At 38.5% G+C, this 18,290-nt stretch overlaps 2 protein-coding genes across 2 annotated transcripts; one reads left to right on the top strand and one right to left on the bottom strand.

The window, feature by feature from the left end:
• Positions 1-1,299: 1,299 nt before the first annotated feature.
• Positions 1,300-2,770, top strand: LOC306862103 (cholesterol 25-hydroxylase-like protein 2). The gene has a single exon (XM_079404738.1). The coding sequence runs from the start codon at positions 1,491-1,493 to the stop codon at positions 2,361-2,363; it is 873 nt and encodes a 290-aa protein (XP_079260864.1). The 5' UTR covers positions 1,300-1,490; the 3' UTR covers positions 2,364-2,770.
• Positions 2,771-10,032: 7,262 nt separating this feature from the next.
• Positions 10,033-17,563, bottom strand: LOC306862693 (uncharacterized protein). The gene is made up of 3 exons (XM_079405613.1): positions 17,434-17,563; positions 13,975-15,039; positions 10,033-11,260 (listed from the first exon to the last, which is right to left on the bottom strand). The coding sequence occupies exons 1-3, from the start codon at positions 17,558-17,560 to the stop codon at positions 10,155-10,157; spliced, it is 2,298 nt and encodes a 765-aa protein (XP_079261739.1). The 5' UTR covers positions 17,561-17,563; the 3' UTR covers positions 10,033-10,154.
• Between the last annotated feature and the right edge of the window lie 727 nt (positions 17,564-18,290).

Genomic DNA, 18,290 nt, shown 5'->3' with positions numbered 1-18,290 from the left:
TGTTCTTGTTGGATTACAGAGTCGATGCAAATTAATCACCATAATTTATATGCACTGATATGAATAGCTTACATTATGTCAGTTGAAAGCTTAAAAAAAATGTACACTTCACCTTTAAGCATTAACGCACTGCATCTCATGTCAATCAGTCTGTAAGTGACTCACAAATGATTCATAGTTTTATTCAGTGCTTGTATCCAGCCTTTCACACAAATTTCTGTGATTTATTCATGCATCCTGTACTAATAATTAGTTTACAGATATATAGACTGAAAACAAAACATACAAATCAAAAAATGCTGTTGTCCCTATCATGGAGGATGTTTTTTGCGTGAGAAGTGGATCATTAATGACTCCATAGAGAGCAGTTCAGTGGCTGTCTGCCCTGTCCTGCTCTTTGCTTCTTTCTGTTCGAACAAACTAACTTTATTCTGTAGAGAGATTTATGCATGACCACAGTGACACCCAACTGCAACTTCCTGGTCTAAAAAACGTCAAAATATAAACAAGGGCTTTTCATCTCTGTGAAGGCCTGACAAAAAAGCTATGATTAATGAGAGACAGAAAGAAAAAAGCGAGAGAAACTAGGCTGCACAGGCCTACTCATCCTTATACAGAGATGGGTTGTTGTTTATGATGCATTTACTCAAGTCTAGCCAGACAAACATATGAATATTAATGGGAATGTTGTGTAATGTCAGTTTATGTTAATGTCATGCTAATTAATTTATATTAATAGGTTTTAGAAGCTGCAACAGGAAATGAGATAATGTGGTGAAACTCCTGAAATGCTGTAATGTTGAGGTCAGTTGCTATATACGTTTCAAAATCCACCTGTTACACAAATATTATTAAAGCAGCTAAATGCATAAAACCTGAAAAAAAAAAAACCTTATTGTGCACATTCAAATGCATGCTACATGTCTTGATTCTTGATTGTGGTTCTTGCATAAATACATTCACACCGCAGAACTAATAACGACATTTAAATTCGAATTACAAAATTTTGTGCATCGTTTGAACTGCAATGCATCAATGAATCAATCTCTGTCTCTGATTATTAAAACATGCAGTGCAGATGATTCAAATCAAATAGACATTTCAAAGATTATTGAGACATTTCTGCTTCTTCTCATTTCTAGGTCAGAAATGAGGAACGTTTCAGCTGGTCAAATGTTGGATCATCCTCGAACTACCAATGAAAAGAGCGTTCACACACAGACACACACACCATACCAAGAGAAGAGGAGCGTGGGGGGGTGAGAGAAAGAGAGGGAGATAGAGAGAAACGCTACAGATGCAGGAGGTGGTGCTTGGATACATTTTAGAAGCGCAAAGGCCTGCCTCATTTGGCGCAGATCAGATCTTTTACAAAAACCACATCCAGCACTTAAAACAAGAGAAAGTCTTCACCGGCTGCTGCCAGCATCCTCATCCCGCCACAGGAGTAACAGCAGCCTGGCTGTTGCATTGACAACACGTAGCTGGACATGAATCCCGGCAGTCTGCGTGGCATGCTGGATGTCAGCAACACAACCTGGGCTCTGTCGGAGCGCTCTGTGCTGCAGCCCATGTGGGATTACCTTCAGCAGAACCACGAGAGCACCTTGCGCTCGCCGCTCTTTCCCGTCATCCTCTCGGTGTCCATGTACCTGGTGCTGGTGTTCTTCTACACCGTGCTGGACCTGCTGGCTCCCACCTGGCCCTCCATTCGACGCTACCAGATCCACCCAGACCGCACAGTCACCTGGTCCAACATCGGCTCCACTTTGGCGCTCACCACGTACAACCATCTGCTCTACATCTTCCCCGCTGCCGTAGCCCAGTGGCTCTGGAGGCCGCCCGTGCCGCTGCCCCGCGAGGCACCCACGCTCACCGCCTTCCTGCTAGGAATCGTGGGCTGCACGGTTGTGTTCGACTTCCAGTACTACTTGTGGCACCTGCTGCATCACCGCGTCGGCTGGCTCTACCGTACCTTCCACGCGCTCCACCACCAGTATCGCCAAACCTTCAGCCTGGTTACACAATACCTGTCCGCTTGGGAGCTCTTCAGCGTGGGCTTCTGGACCACTGTGGATCCTTTGCTCCTCCAGTGCCACTGTCTCACCGCCTGGGCGTTCATGCTCTTCAACATCTGGGTGTCCACTGAGGACCACTGCGGGTACGACTTCCCTTGGGCAATGCATCGTCTGATTCCCTTTGGCCTTTGGGGTGGAGCGCTGCGGCACGACGCTCACCATCAGCAGCCGGGCACCAACTTTGCACCTTTCTTCGCCCACTGGGACTGGCTGGGGGGAACCGCGACCATGCCGGCTCCCGTGAAGACAAAAACGCGGAAAGAAAGGGACGAAAAGGAAGCCTGAGGCTCTGCTTTCCCTTTCACACCCTCGCTCTCATCTCTCTCTTTACTCCATCTGTCCCGCCCTGTCTCGCACGTTCCCCGTCGCTATTCATCTTCTCCCTGAACTGCAGATCAAGTGTCTTACTAACAAACCAGTAGAGAAGCAAGCAGCACATTCCTGACGAAAGCGTCCTGCTCCTTGAATGTATAAAGTGTCTTTTCTTGCAAATCTATTTTTCTAAATAATAATAAAAAAAAACTCTTTAGCATTTAATGGCCAATTTGTGGAGTTTTGTGGCATATCTCAGGTTTGTAGTTTTGGCCTAATGTCTTTCAAAAAGATTATGTGTGTTCAAAATGGCTTGTATTCCAATGCTTGTTATTGTGTTTTGACACTTTTTACTAAACTTGAGTCAATAAAATTCTGTGTTGTTTATTAAGTTTACTTTCAGCTGTGTTCATATGCATTCGAGGATGCTTTGCAACCTTTGGATTGCTCCAAAAAAAAAAAAACTGACCGTTATAATCGTTAGAGAAGAGGAGCGTATGAAGTAACTGTGCGGCATGTTGGCTAACACAGTTGGCTCACTGTGATTGCTAGAAAGATCTAAGACTACTTACATCATCCCTGCTGCTGTTTGTGTTTGCTAATATAAAATCAAAATGTTCAAAATACAGACAACATGAGTAATTTTGAGCATGATAATTGGGTTGACATTGGAGTTTAAAGATTAAAGGCACAATTTACTCAGCCTAATGTCATTCCAACGTTGTATTACTGTCTTTCTTGAAACACAAAATGAGATGTTTACCAGAATGCCCAAGCTGCTCTTCCAGTAAAAGTGGCTGGTGATTTAGTTGTACAAAAACAAAAAGCACTACATTCCATGCCTTCTTCCAAGCCATATGATATGTGTGTGACAAACAGACCGAAATTTAAGCCACCAGAGCTCTGAAGATTGTATTTACTTTAAAAAAGATGCAACATACCTGGCCATCTTTGAGGCTTAATACTATCGGTTCTTGAACGTCACATGACCGATCAAGTTAAAAAAATGTGATTGTATATAACACTTGAGAAATGCATAAGGTTTAAAGGAATAGTTCATGCAAAAATTAGAAACATGTCATAATTTACTCACTTATTCCAAATCTTTGTTCAATGAAACACAATCTGATGTTTAAGTTGCTCGTACAGCGAAAATAGATGCAAATAATAGGTGTAAAAAAGACAAAAAGCTCCATAAAATGAGAGTTCTGCACTATATTCCAAGTCTTTTAAAGCCATAAGATAGATTTGTGTGAGAAACAGACCTTTTGTTCATTTCACTTTTTGATATATCATGCCAAGTGGAATGTAACTAAGGCTGAATGATATTGGCTGACACTTGAGAACTGCAATAGGCTTAAAGAGAGCCAAAACTTTGGTCATAATTTACTCATCTTCGTGTCATTCCAACTCCATATCCTTCTTTCTTCCAGGAAACACAACGTGAGACATTTGGTAGAATGTCTGAGCTGCTCTTCCACTGAAACTACATGGTGATTTATACTGCCAGGCTTTATATAAAAAAAATAAATAAATTAAAAAAAAAAGACTAAGCACCATAAATTGTGTGCACCATATTGCAAGACTTTAGAAGCCATACCATAAATGTGTGTCCAAAAGAGAGTTTTTGCAATTATGGTAAATATAAAAAAGCATGTTTTGACATATTAGATGCAAATCCTATTGTTTCTTATGCATCACCTGACAAATCATTCTATGGCAAGTTTTAAAAAAGTGACGTTAAATTAAATTACATTTAAATGAAGTGACAGTTTATTTTTTTTATTTTATTTTTATTAAAAAACTAAATAAATAAAAATAAAGTGACAGTTTAAAAAAAAAAGTTTAAAAAGCCTGCATAAGGCTTAAAAAGGTGATATTTTGCTATTTTTAAATAAAAAAGATATTTTAAAGAATGCCAGGGTCCAAAACAACATTTTATCTAATTGACTTTAAATGCAGAGACAAAAACAGACAAAACACTGTTCAAAATATTTTCTTAGCGTTTTGCAGAAGAGAGTCAGGTTTGGAACAACACGAGGGTAAGTAAACGGATTTTTATTTTTACATAAACTATTTCTTTAAATTTTGGTCAGTTCTTCACACTATGGCATCAAGTAGCTTCAGAAGACTTGGAATATAGAGTGTGATTCGTATAAACTACTTTTATGGGTTGAAATGACAATGGGGGGAGCATAAATGAAGATGGAATGTGAAAGAAATGTGAAATTGAAAGAAATGTGAATGTGTTTACACTTTAGGATATGGATGTCCAACCGGCCTGAACATACGCAACAGCATGCATTGTTTGTTTTCAGCCATCGTTCAGTTCTATGCCACACTATGTTATTCGACAGTTTTACATAAGACAAGCCCGTAGAGAATCTGGGCTGAGATCAGTCTACAGCCAAAGCAGAGAGGCAATGCTAATTAATCATCTTCTCTTTCAGCCTCCTACTGATCCCTCTGGCACATGAAGAATAGCACTCCATGCTTTAAAAGAGAGTGAGAGAGAGGAGAGAGAAAGAGAAATTCAGATCAAGTTGGCTTATGACACCAGGAACTGAACAATTTCTGATATGATTCTGATTTTTTTCAGTTTAAGATACCAGTGTGCAATGTCACATAACACAGATGACCTTTCGCATAGGGGGCGGTGGTGCTATCTGCAACCTTTGACTCGCTCGGAGGAGGCCAAACAAACAAACAAACAAACATGAAAATCGGAGCTTTGTTGTGTTTGTGCATGCGAGGCTGAGCGGTACCTGGCTCTTATCCAGCAGCCCAGTATCTCTGAAGACCTCAGGCTGAGCTCTCTGAACAGTAAGTTGTTATCTGCAGCTCAGCACAGGAAACACTGGAACATTTCCCATCAGGCACTGTTGTGGACGCCTCCCCCTCTGGCACTGCAACAGAGGGGTCCTTGAGGAATGTGGAAACTGGGAGAAAATGTGGACTGTGTTTTAAGCAAGTAGTTATGCAGGAGAGATAAGATAATGCTTAGACAAATCAATGAGTTGTCTGTGAACATCAGAGAGCTCACAATAGAAATTATTGCATTCACATTTACACGGAATAAGATACATCAACCACCCAAGTTGACAAGAACGAAACTCGCTTCTTTACACTAAATAATATATCATAGAATAATCATCACAGCTCAACATGCTACTTGTATTACTACTGCATTACATAATAGTGCACAGTATGCATATTTTATGTAGGCCTATGCAACACTCTGATTACCTGTTTGCAATATACAGGTGCGCAAACTACTGTATCCCACAATGTAATGCATTAGACTTGACCATCCAATTCCACTGTGTAGAATGAAGTAGAAGCAATATTAGTCCTCATCTTCTACCAAAAGTCATTAAAAGACATTTTACCCCAAACTGTGTTAAAAATGCACAATAACAGTATAACTTGCACACAAAATAATTATGCAATAGAGATGCACAACTCTGCAGCAGACTACTGTTTGAAACGTTTATAGTTCAGTATTGCATACTATTTTACACATTACTTAAAACTAGTAGGTAGCACATAGTATACAGTATACTGTGCAGTAAACAGTACACCAATACTTCATTCTGAACAGCCACTGAATAGTCTACATGAGTGCTGCACTTACTATATCTGTACAGTAGATGTCGCAGTGTTCCATACTCTTCCATCAACGGTACTAACAGACTAATATAATAGTAATGATTCATAGTAAAAGATACAGTTGAGAAATAGAGTAAAGCATTGCCTTTCTATTTTGAACTGAAATAAATGTAAATTATCCCACATTATATTAAGGTTATAAGGCCATCTACAATGTATTTTACAAGAAAGAGCTAATTAAAATTTGATTTTAAATTAGTAAGTTCTTGAAAATGTTTAAATAAATAAATTATGACATAAGTTTTTTTTATCAATATTTAAACTTAACCCCACAAAACGACTCATGAATTTTGCAGCATTGAGCGGGACTTGACCACAACCACCAACAAACCCGCTTCAACATGCCCAGCTCAACTGGTTTTACTAGTCATTGTGTTTCTGCTAAACACAAACACAAAGAGCTTCACAGACTGGTTCTATTTTTAAAATAAAAGTCAAACACACATCAGTCAAACACTCGAGACCCCAAAATAAAATTGTGTCTTGAGAAGTGATCCTGCATCTTAAACTGCAGGTGGCGGTGCATGGGCACATGCATTTGAACAGCCAAATGAGAGACAAGGAGCCTGAGGTGTATTGTTTGCAAAAATCCACATATATATAGGCTATCTGCTCAGGAAGCAATCCAAAATGTCAACACTTACTTCCTACAGTCAAACCTGACTCACTAACACTCATTATCTCACAGGTTATAACGTACACCTGTCTGTCCCAGCATCATGTTTCTCCTACTCCACCTGAGGTTTGTTTATTCTTGGAAAAAACGTAAAGCTAAATAACAGGTTGTCAAACACATGGAGGGAGGAAAGGGGGAGCGAATAGACAAAGAAAGAGCAGAGGGAGGGAGAGATAATAGAAAGAGAAGTAACGTCTTCCTCTCTGTGCTGTCAGCGTTATGCAATAGGAACGTTTCTCCCTTTTTAACACTGCTGTTCTCTTATAAACAGCAAAGGCCAACGGTCACAATCTTTATGTCTTTTAACAGCTAGTTGTTTGCTTCTTTCCTTAAAATATCTGTACTGGAAAACTTAAAAGTGGTGTTTGCTAGGCAAGTGCCACTGTTACTCATACCTCAGGTTAGAGATTTGAACAAACATCCAAGTATTAAACCTTTATGCTGTACCCCCTTTAAGCCACAGACATCAATGATACCTTTAAATATATTGCTTTTTAAGGAAACTATTATATTTTCCTAACATATCTGAATTACAGATAATAAAATGGGCTAAATAAACTATTTGCACTGAAGGAGGGACTGCATTTAAAGAATATCGAAAAGAAAGTGTTATTTTGAGTAGGCCCAAGTAACAGTCATTCACACAGGAATCTGCAGAGCAGGGTTGAAACTGTTGCCAAAGTTTGAGGTTTTCCTACCGAATTGGGCTACTTTAAAGGGGTCATCAGATGGCCATTTTCCACGAGTTGATATAATTCTTTAGGGTCTTAATGAATGGGAATCACATAACATAGGAATCTACCTGACAATGTCACTGAGTTTACCTTCACCCACAATGTATGCTGCAAAAACCCACTTGTCAAATGCATCCTATCACACATCTAATTATTTCAATGCCAGTGAGAAACTGCAAGAACAAGACCAGTGCGGTATCCATAGCAACGTCAAAAGGCAAACACATTGAGAATTGGTCAGGAAGCTGTGAAGTCAAGGATCGAGAATCTGCATGTGTGAAATTGGATCATCGGAGAGTGAGACAGCATGAGAAAAAGAGGGAGGGGCAGAGGGGGAGCGTTTGTGTATCTTAAGTGAGACTTTGGATGGTCGCAGCCCAGCCTGGAGGCTATATCTGACCTCAAACAATATAGTCACCTGAGACCGAGGGAAATGTAAATGAGCGAGATGAATGGACACTTTCAGATACTGCTGGAAGATGTGGAAGCCTGTTTCCACCTATGGGTATTAATAAAAGGGTGATTGTGAGATATGAATAAAGAAATACAGTCACATTGGAATATATAAAGTCACAAATAGAAAAACAAAATCACATTGCAAGATATACACTATTAAATTGTTTGGGTCAATAAGAATTTTTAATAAAGAAATTAATATTTTTATTCAGCAAAGTCACATTAAACTGATCAAAAGTGAGCGTAAAGAGACATAATAATAAACGATTACAAAATATTTCAGTTTCAGATGAATTCTGTTCCTCTGAACTTTCTATTCATCTACGAATCTTGAAAAATCATGTTTCATGTTTTCCAAAAAAATATTAAGCAGTACAGCTTATTGTTAATGAGGAAATGTTTCTTGAGCAGCAAATCAGCATATTAGAATAATTTCTGAAATATTATGTGGCACTGAGGACTTTGCATCACAGGAATAAATGACATTTTAAAATATACTCATCTTAATATACTAATCTTACCAAACCCCAAGCTTTTAAACAGTATTTCTTTTTTTTCTGAAACAGGTTTTTATAAATACAAGTCAATTAAGGCAAATAAACGGTTTTATTATCAGTAGCTGACATATTGCTCATAGTTAGCAGTTTTCTATACATTATATTTTTTAAGTGCTGCATAAATTAATAATTCAACTCGCATGGCTTGTTCAGCAGAAGTGTGCTATACTTTTCTAAGAAATCTGACTTGTAGACAAAAAATAAATACAAATTAAGTCCAATAAACATCTCACGCTCCCCTCTTCAATAAGAAAAATCTGTTTTTCAAACCTGAAGAGGCTCAAAGAATGAAAGGTCTAAAGCTAGTTAAACAGGTTTAGAGGGTTTCCACAGACACAGATGATATTGTGAGTGGTATGCTAAACATTTGCTAAACTAAGGAGTGGACAGAGTCACACTCACTGATCAATAGAGAACAGTGTGAATTCACTAAAGCAGCAGTTTCACTGATAAAATCACACAAATCAACAGTGAGATATTCAAAGCAGGATAGACATTTAAAGTGCTCTATTTATTAAAACAAAAGAAGAGGAAATCATTGTGTAAACAGTTTTGCATTTACATTTAGCAGACCTGTTTATATCCAAAGCAACAATCTTACACCACTTCACTCTGCTCAATTGCTCGTTTCATCATGAGACACATTTTGTCCTCACAAATGTTACTAAAATGTTCAACCAAAGAATGTTAAAATTTTTCAGCGGAAAGATAACATCATGAATTCTTGCATTGCAAGGTTAAGTTTCACGGTTTGTGTTGATGGCTCAGTTAGTCATAGTTTCTACAAACAATATATGACTCACTTATACAAAATTTACTGTACTCCACATGTGATCCAAGGAACTCAATTATTAATAAAACTAACAATTCAGCAGAAAAACTAACTTTCAAAAGTAAATAAAACATTTATTCAGAAGGCATTGCGCCTTTAGGGGTAAAGTGGGCTACTTGTGTTAACATCTGCATTTCCTTGTAAGAGGTACAGTGACATCTGATAAACAAAGTGGGAATGAAGATTCAGACTCAGACTGAACTGACTGGGAATTCAAGAACACCACTTTTGAGATAATGAAGTTACAGTTGAATTTAGAAAACAAATCTTTCGAAAAATATTCCAACATCTGCATCACAGACAAGAATCGTGACCTAATTATGGCTATATAACACAGTGAGGTATAAAAATAATAAGTAATTGTGACTAACTGACAAAAAAAACATCACTAATTAGGTTTGATACAAAATTAAAAAATGACTACTAAAAATAGAACAAATTCTGGCTAAAAGATTAAGTTAAAACGTACTTGATTTCAAAGCATAGTTTTGTTTTACCAATTTCAGGTTGGCAAATTCACATTACATATTTCACAAAGCCCATCTGAACAATATTAAAATGTAACAACAGAATGATGAAACTGCTTTGGCATCATGAACCTGAGTTTTAGACTGAACACTACAGAAACAGACTGTTCTGTTCAAACTCTTTGTGGCTCCTTCATCTTTGGGGTTTTACGAAGTTCTCTGAAGCAAAATATCTTCAGAAACACTTCAATTTGCTTTCAGACAGTTTCAGTATCATCCAATGGAGAACACGGAGCATGAATATGAAGTATTCTGTATATTCCACAGATAAAACCATAAACTCGTGTCCATCATGGTCCATGTCCATCTGCTCTCAGCAGCTGCTGCTTTCTGTGTTGCCTGTGGTGGAAGTATATGTTTTGGTCCTTTGAGAGTACTTCATTGAGCTGAACGAGACTCTCATCCTCTCCACCGTACGACTGCTACGGCATAGTAACGTGTTCTTGACGTCCTCCCTGAACTCATCCGAGACGTAATAGTAGATGAAAGGGTCCAAGCAGCTGTTGAGACTGGCCAGGCACAGTGTTGTGATGTAGAAACCGTAGCCGTTATTAGCCCAGCCGTTTCGCAGGAGAGCGTAATGCACGACCAACATCACGTTACTTGGGATGAAGCAGACCAAGAACGTTATGAGCACCGTTACGATGAGAACCATGGCTCGTTGGCGGGTTTTTCCAGGGCTGCCCTCGATTGTGGAGCTCCCAAGTGAGCGAAGGAGAAGAATATAAGCTGCGATGATGACCAACATTGGAATGAAGAAGACAAGACCTGCCATCACCATAAAATAATAATAAGGCAGTTGAACATCCAGGAACACATTGCCCGACTTAAAGTTCTCCATGCTGACAAGATTGACGTCGTGGCAGGTGGTGATGTTGAGGTCAGAGAGTTCAACGGTTTGCTGGTACAGGTACAAAGGTGTACTACTGACCCAAATGAAGATCCAGATACACACGGATACGATGATAGCAAACTTGCTGTCTTTTCGTCGATGGGAGAGTGGGTGAGCGCAGACCCAGTACCTCTGGATGCTCAGACAAGCGATGAAGAGGATGGAGCAGTACATGTTGCCGTAGAAGAATCCCACCATAACTTTGCACATCCCTTCACCAAAAGTCCAGTTATTTCCTTTCAAGTGGTAAGCGATCTTGAGAGGCGTCCAGATGACAAACATCAGGTCAGCCAGCGCTAGGTTGCCCATGTAAATGAGAGCAGGGTTCATTTTCTTTGACCTGAACAGCAAGACATATATCGCCATCGCGTTGGTTGGCAACCCCACAGCAAAAACAATTATGTAAATAATTGGCATGAAGATAGTTGTGAGACCGCTCTGTAGTGTATCTGCAGTGATCGGATCAATGAAGAATTTGCCTGAATCTTCATCCTGCACGACTATTAAACCACGTCCTTTGCCTCGAGCTGAAACAAAACACATTGATTGTGAATTCTAAATTCTAATTCTAGAACAAATAGCCCAAGCTAGCCTGCAAATTTTGTTCGAAAAATACAGACGAATTAAAGCGACTCACCTGGCTCCGCCGATGCAAAAATTAGGGCAATACACGCGAAAAATGACAAACGTCCAAAGCCAGCCATAATTCGTGTTTTTCAAATTTCTAGGTAGGCTATTTCCCAAGGTGAAAGAAGTCTGGCGTCGTTTGAGCTCTGCTGTTCCTCTCACTGAAACGTTGTTGGTTAATAAAAGGAAGGACACACCTTAACAGAGAGCTCGTGGTGTCTCCTTACCTGCATGACGTCACACGCTCGACGAATTCCGGGCGGATCCTGCTGCCGCGCGTGAGTTTCGAGTTCTGACCGAAATCAACTTCGTGAGCTGAGCGTGGGAGCACAGAGAGACAGACTATATATGGATACAGACATTACAGTTTTAACAACAATAGCTGGGCTACTGCTATTTAAAGAGTATTTAACAAGTCTTAACATGTTGCCAAATGAAGCTACTCTTTCTTTTGATGCGTCACCTTTATTTCATCAAAATGACATTACATTATCACTTCTCTGTTCTCAGACCACAACATGCTGTGTTAACTACTTATACTTTTATTGAAACTAAAATAATTCTAAATCGCTAAAATATAACCCGATATTAAAATAAAAACGTAAACGTGAAGTAAAATTAGACATGTTGCCTTAGCAACTAGAATGTTTAAGAATCCTAAAATAGCTTAAAATTAAACTGAAATAAAAGTAAAGCCTTTTGGAAATATTAAACATAAACTAACATTAATAACAAAGGAAAATATAAAAACAAATGAATCAAAATATGAATAAATACTAATAATATATAAATAATACTACTGATGACAGCTTAGAACATGTAGGCTACACTAATTTGTCCTGAGGCTAATTTAAAATAAGTCAAGTCACCTTTATTTATATAGCGCTTTTAACAATACAGATTGTCAAAGCACTGAACAGTATCAAATTGGAGGACAGAGTGTCAGTAATGTATAAAAATAAGATTAAAAACTCAATTTTCAGTTAAAGGCATTTCATTATTGAATTCAGTGATGTCATTGTCTAGCTCAGTTTAGTTTAAGTAGTATCTGTGAAATCAAATTCACGATAATCACTACAAATCAAGTGTCCCCAACTGAGCAAGCCAGAGGTGACAGCGGCAAGGAACCAAAACTTCCTCTGTGACAGAATGGAGAAAAAAAAACCTTGGGAGAAACCAGGCTCAGTCGGGGGGTCAGTTCTCCTCTAGCCAGGAGAACCTTTTCACTTTACACAACCTTTTCGCTAAGATTGCATATTTTGTCAACACCATCAGATAGCTATTTATAAAAATGTTTATAAATTCAAATATGTCTTTATTCTGAAGGTCCTTTGTCATATTTCACCTACATAATTTCAACAAGGCCACACAGGTTCTGGTGGGATTTGTAGTTTATTATTTTAAGTAGTTGTGCTTATATTTTCTGTGCAACCAGTATTGTAAATGTTCAACTAATAGCCTATAGTAAATAAATTGTCTGATTTTTTTAATCAAAAATAATTCATTGCTACACAAAGTTTTATTTTTTTACCTGTGTAGTCGGTCTTTTCAGTGAAGAGTAATTTAAAAAAGTACAATGAACTGTAAATGGTGTGTGTGTGTGTGTGTGCCAAACAACTGCAAATCAATTTTATGATTTGGGTAGTTAAATATAAAGTTGCCTTGTGGACTTTGGTCATGTTCTACTCACCGTCTGTCTCATTTAGACAACAAGGCCACACATACACAGCAAATCATAGACAGACATGGATGAGAGACAATTTTATTGATAAATTCAGATAATTCTAAAAAATACACCATAGATAAAACAACATTAAAACCTACACATGTGCTTTGAAACCAAGTGAGGCATGAGAGTGCAAAAAGAAATCAGCATTTATAAGACTATGCATAAAAATGAGACTACCATTCCAGTATTTAGTGCGTTACACATCTGAACGAGGTTATGTTTGCTGGTTATCCATTCACACATCTAAAATTGGTCACTGGTGTGATTCACATAACATTTCACATTCTTTTAGAGATACTTGTACATGCATTTATGCAAACAGGAATAAATGCAAAATGGTTTCTGTAACAGGTGCTTAAAATGTATTAGCACCAGTTATTCAGTCAGCGTTTAGTCTACTTCCACCGAACTGGATTAAAGGTCATTTGAAAGGGGATTCTGAGAAATGCCACTAAACCAAACAGACAAAATAATTTTCAGGTCTTTAAACCCTAAATGAGGCAACCTGTAACTAGTGACGCAATGACAACACAATAACTCTTCAACATTTTCATGGTGACCATTTCAAACAGGAGGCCAATTTGTAGTTCCAAGAAGTGAGAACCCTTGGATGTCATTTTTAGGTATTATGTTCTTCAAATATGGATATATTAAATAAAGCATTTATGTGAGATATAAAGCATATATGTGAGATTATGGAAAAAATGTTCAATCATTGACTGAATTACATGTTAAATGTTGACAATAAATCTTCAGAAACTTGTTCCTCCAGCCCTTACAACATTTAATAATGAAATAACAAGAACTTATATAGCTTTCAAGAGGTATTGTAGAACATCAGAGCATAGCACAGATTTGTAAAAAGGTTCTTCGGATGCCATTCTTAGTAGGAACTGCTCTGCGTGTTTCCAGATTCTGATGTGTAGGTACTGCTTTTCTTCGAATACTTCAGTGCACTGAAAGAAACCCGCATCCTCTGCGCGGTGCGTTCGCTGCGGCAAAGAAATGTGTTTCTTACATGTTCTCTGAACTCATCTGAAACAAAATAATATAGGAATGGATCGACGCAGCAGTTGAGGCTGGCCAGGCAGAGCGTTGTAACATAGAAGCCGTAACCACTGTCCCGTAATCCCATTGAGAGCAGGGAGTAATGCACCATAACCATGATGTTACTCGGGGTGAAACACAATAGGAACATCACCAGCACCGTGACGATGAGGATGACAGCCTTCCTTCGCTTCTGAACGATGTCAGCGTCTGTCATCGAACTCTTCAGGGAACGTAGCATCTGCACATACGCTACTATACATACTATGCAGGGAACTACGAATCCGACAACTCCCATAATCAGGAAGTAGATAGAAGGGTAGCGTGACTGGCTGGGGCGAGTGACGTCATGGCAGGTAACAATATCCATGTTGGTGACCTTCACGGTCTGGTCATAAAGATAAAGAGGCACTGTAATGACCCACACAACCAGCCACACACACAGAGCAACACCAGTTGCCAATTTGTTGTTCCTTTTCTGCTGGGAAAGAGGATGTACTATGGCCCAGTACCTCTGGACACTAATACATGCAATGAAAGCAGTCGAACAATACATGTTCCCATAGAAAAAGGCAACCAGGACTTTGCACAGGGCTTCTCCGTAGATCCAGTGATTCCCGTTAAAATGGTACGCGATCTTTAGGGGAATCCAGATTACGAACAGCAAGTCTGCCAGTGCGAGGTTGGCCATGAAAATGGATGAGGGATGCTTCTTCTTCGTCCTGAAGAGAAACACCCAGATGGCCATAGCGTTGGTTGGCAACCCCACACTGAAGACGATGATGTACACCACTGGGAAGAAGATCTGCGTGAGCTTGCTGTCCAGTACAGCAACAGCAGTGGATGTCACTGACACTCCATGCTTAGTTTCATCACCAGTAAAGCCTCTGTCCTGGTCAGAACCTATAGACAGATAGAACGACAGAAAATAAGAACATTAGATTGATCAGTTATAGACATACATACAGACAGACAGACGGATAGATAGATCATATCTGCACTACTATATTTCTTTTGACTTGCACTTAATTCACAAACGCTGAATATTAAGATAATATTAACGTTGGCTGCAAGATACAGAAGAGTAAGTTCACCCTGGAACCGAAGAGTGTGTATAGACATTTCTCAATGCTTGTCTTTCTGTGGACTGAATAAAGTCTATGCTTCACATAGATAGATAGACTGATAGTTTTTGCAGCAAAACTCATCGACGCCCTTATTTTTATTCTTAAAGCTAACATTTTGCCTGCAAGGTGATTTGATTCAGTGATTAGATGCTAGACTGTTGCCTTGAACATGAGAACATGATGGCGTGGCACTTCTCATCCGGTGTGCATCATATCTGAAGTAAGTGGTTTACCACTGGGTTTAGGTTTTCTGAACAACTTCTACTGTATGAAAGTTGAGTCACTGTATAATTTAACCTTAGACATTTTGCTTCATTACAGTTAATCAGATAAGACAGACAAGATTGTTTAAAATTTAGCACAATATACACTTAAAAAATATATATTTTTGGCATTTTTGCCTTTATTATGACAGGACAGATCATAACTGACAGGAAGCGAAGTGGGAGAGTAATAGGGGCCGGGATCGGGAATGGTCCCTGAGTCAGGTTTTGAACACAGGACGTCCACAGCGCAATGCTGCTGTTCTAGAAATACACAAAGTCACAGTATCGGGACAAAAATTGGACCACATTTACCACATTGTGGTTATGTAAATGATCACTTCTACCTCCATTCAGCACAAGCCTGGTTCCAAACCCAAATCACTAAGGGTGCTTCTGAAAGTAGTGATGGTGCTCTAGTCTTAATAATCTATTTTTGACATTTCGTATTTTTGTCCTGTCTATATGGTTTTTCTACGGTGGCCGAGAGAGCTCAAAGCGCTGCAAATGAAAAAACAACTGCAAATTAAGAATTTGACAACATGCGAGCTGCAAATAGGCTACTCACAACTCAAACAAATAAAGAAACGTGCTGCAAGAACAGAAACATGCTGCAAATACTCAAAACACAAACAAAAACATAGTTAATTTGAATTTTGTTGAGGTAATTTTGTTGTGGTTTGTGCTACTTGCACGTTTCTGTATTTGGTTGGGTTGTGAGTATTTGCAGCGCATTTCTTTAGTCTAGCTATTTGTTTGTGTTGTGAGGATTTGCAGCGTGTTTTGTATTTGGTTGTGTTGAGAGTATTCGCAGCACATTTGCTGTCAAACTAATGAAGACGTTTTCTTCATTTGCTGGTGCTTTTTCTGTTTGCATGCGTTTTCTGAAGTTGCAGTGCGTTGAGCTCTCTCGGTCACCGTATTTATCCGTCACTGCAATTTCGAAAGTGAATCCTGCATTTATATGCGGATTCTTTTGCAGCGTGTGACCGCTGTTTCTCCTAAAGCAGCATGAAAAACCCTTTTATTTTATTTAAATTCTGAATGGATAATATAGCCTAGAAAGGGTACTCCCTTTATAATCACTAAAATCTGTCACTCATCTTAGTTCATTGCGATCTTACACAGTTCCCTTATAGAACAGAACATTAGATCGATTAATGACAGATGATAGATAGATAGATAGATAGATAGATAGATAGATAGATAGATAGATAGATAGATAGATAGATAGATAGATAGATAGATAGATAGATAGATTGATAGATTCCATGTGCATCACTTCAGTGCTTGAATGATTCATAAATAAATGAATCATTAGAAACTAGTGTCTAGTACAGAGATCTGGCATCTGCATCAGCCAGACATATACACATACATACATATATATATATATATATATAGCAGCAAAAACATGCATTCTATAAATCTCAGGTATTGTTTTATTCAAATATGGGTACATACTTGATAGTTGAGGCAGCTATAAACAATGTGAAATCAATCTACTCACAGCCTATTTATATAATGTACACACTGGTTACCAAAAACATAATGCATTTTACATACTGAAATTAACTCTATATACACCACAGACGTACACTCACATGTGCCAGAAGTGACATACACATTCAAGAGTAATTGAATAGCGGGCTAGAGCTAATAGGCTATCTGTCAAATAAATGAACACTAAAAGAATATGGGGAAAACGAGGCTAATTTTCAAATGATTATTTTTCAGACAAAAATTAAAAAAGTAAACCGCAATAGGCCTATAGCCTAACTATAATAGCCTAAACACTTAGAAATCAAATTGTATAAACATTTATAATCAAATAAACATGTTTCATACATGAAAGTCTTGAGATAAGACACTTCTCTTTAAATATAAACAAGAAAACTAATTCTTACTTTGACTAGACAGGTTGGCGCTGATTAAGGTAAGCAAAGGGTACATCCAGATCAATCGGTGCACCATTATTCCTGTGATATGAACTGGAACGACTGTATTTATCGAAGCGTGGACCGTTTCCGTCATGAATATAAACAAAATCAGCTCTTTATAGTCAGGTGTGTCCGTCCGACATATGACCTTACCTGGGTCACGCCCTTCAGAAGAGCTGTGCCAGGTGACACGTTTACATTATATGCGGGCACTTCATGTATATTCCCCCAGTTACAGCAAACACATAACTTAAGTGTACCTGACATATATCAGAAAAAAATGTGCTCTGTTTAGTCACTCTTCATTTTTCTCAATTAACGGGACTAGGTGCCATAGGAAGCGCTGTACGCCTCTGAAGATATCACTCCGCTGTTACGTTTGTGTCACGCGCACCAGAGTGCGATACAGTTACAAATAATAACCATCCGCGATGTCAGCTGCTGACTAGTAATAAAACCAGTACCTCAGCTTTTAAGAAATAAGTGGTAAATATTGTATATATTGTTTTACTAGGTCTGTGAAGCATATTACAGCGTTATAATAATAAAGTTAAAAATATCGAATTAAAAATAAGCAAATTAAAACAATAGACTACCTTAAACAGCAGATTTGTCTTTCATAAATTTTACGGTTTATTGACGTTGGGTAGACAAATGGATAAACACCGCCACCTAGAGGATTGTTTTAAATCACAGCTATGGGCACGTAGACCTATCAGTAAAATCAATGATCACATGGCTTCAGTCATAAATGATAGCAGAGTAGCTTACTAAGATGATGACCAGCGGCAGGAAGAAATAGATGCAGGGGAGGATTAAGAACA

This window comes from Barbus barbus (assembly GCF_936440315.1).
Source record: "Barbus barbus genome assembly, chromosome: 43".
In the NCBI taxonomy this organism is placed as follows: domain Eukaryota; kingdom Metazoa; phylum Chordata; class Actinopteri; order Cypriniformes; family Cyprinidae; genus Barbus; species Barbus barbus.
Note: the sequence above shows the minus strand (reverse complement) of the source record. Positions and strands in the feature narration are given on the sequence as shown.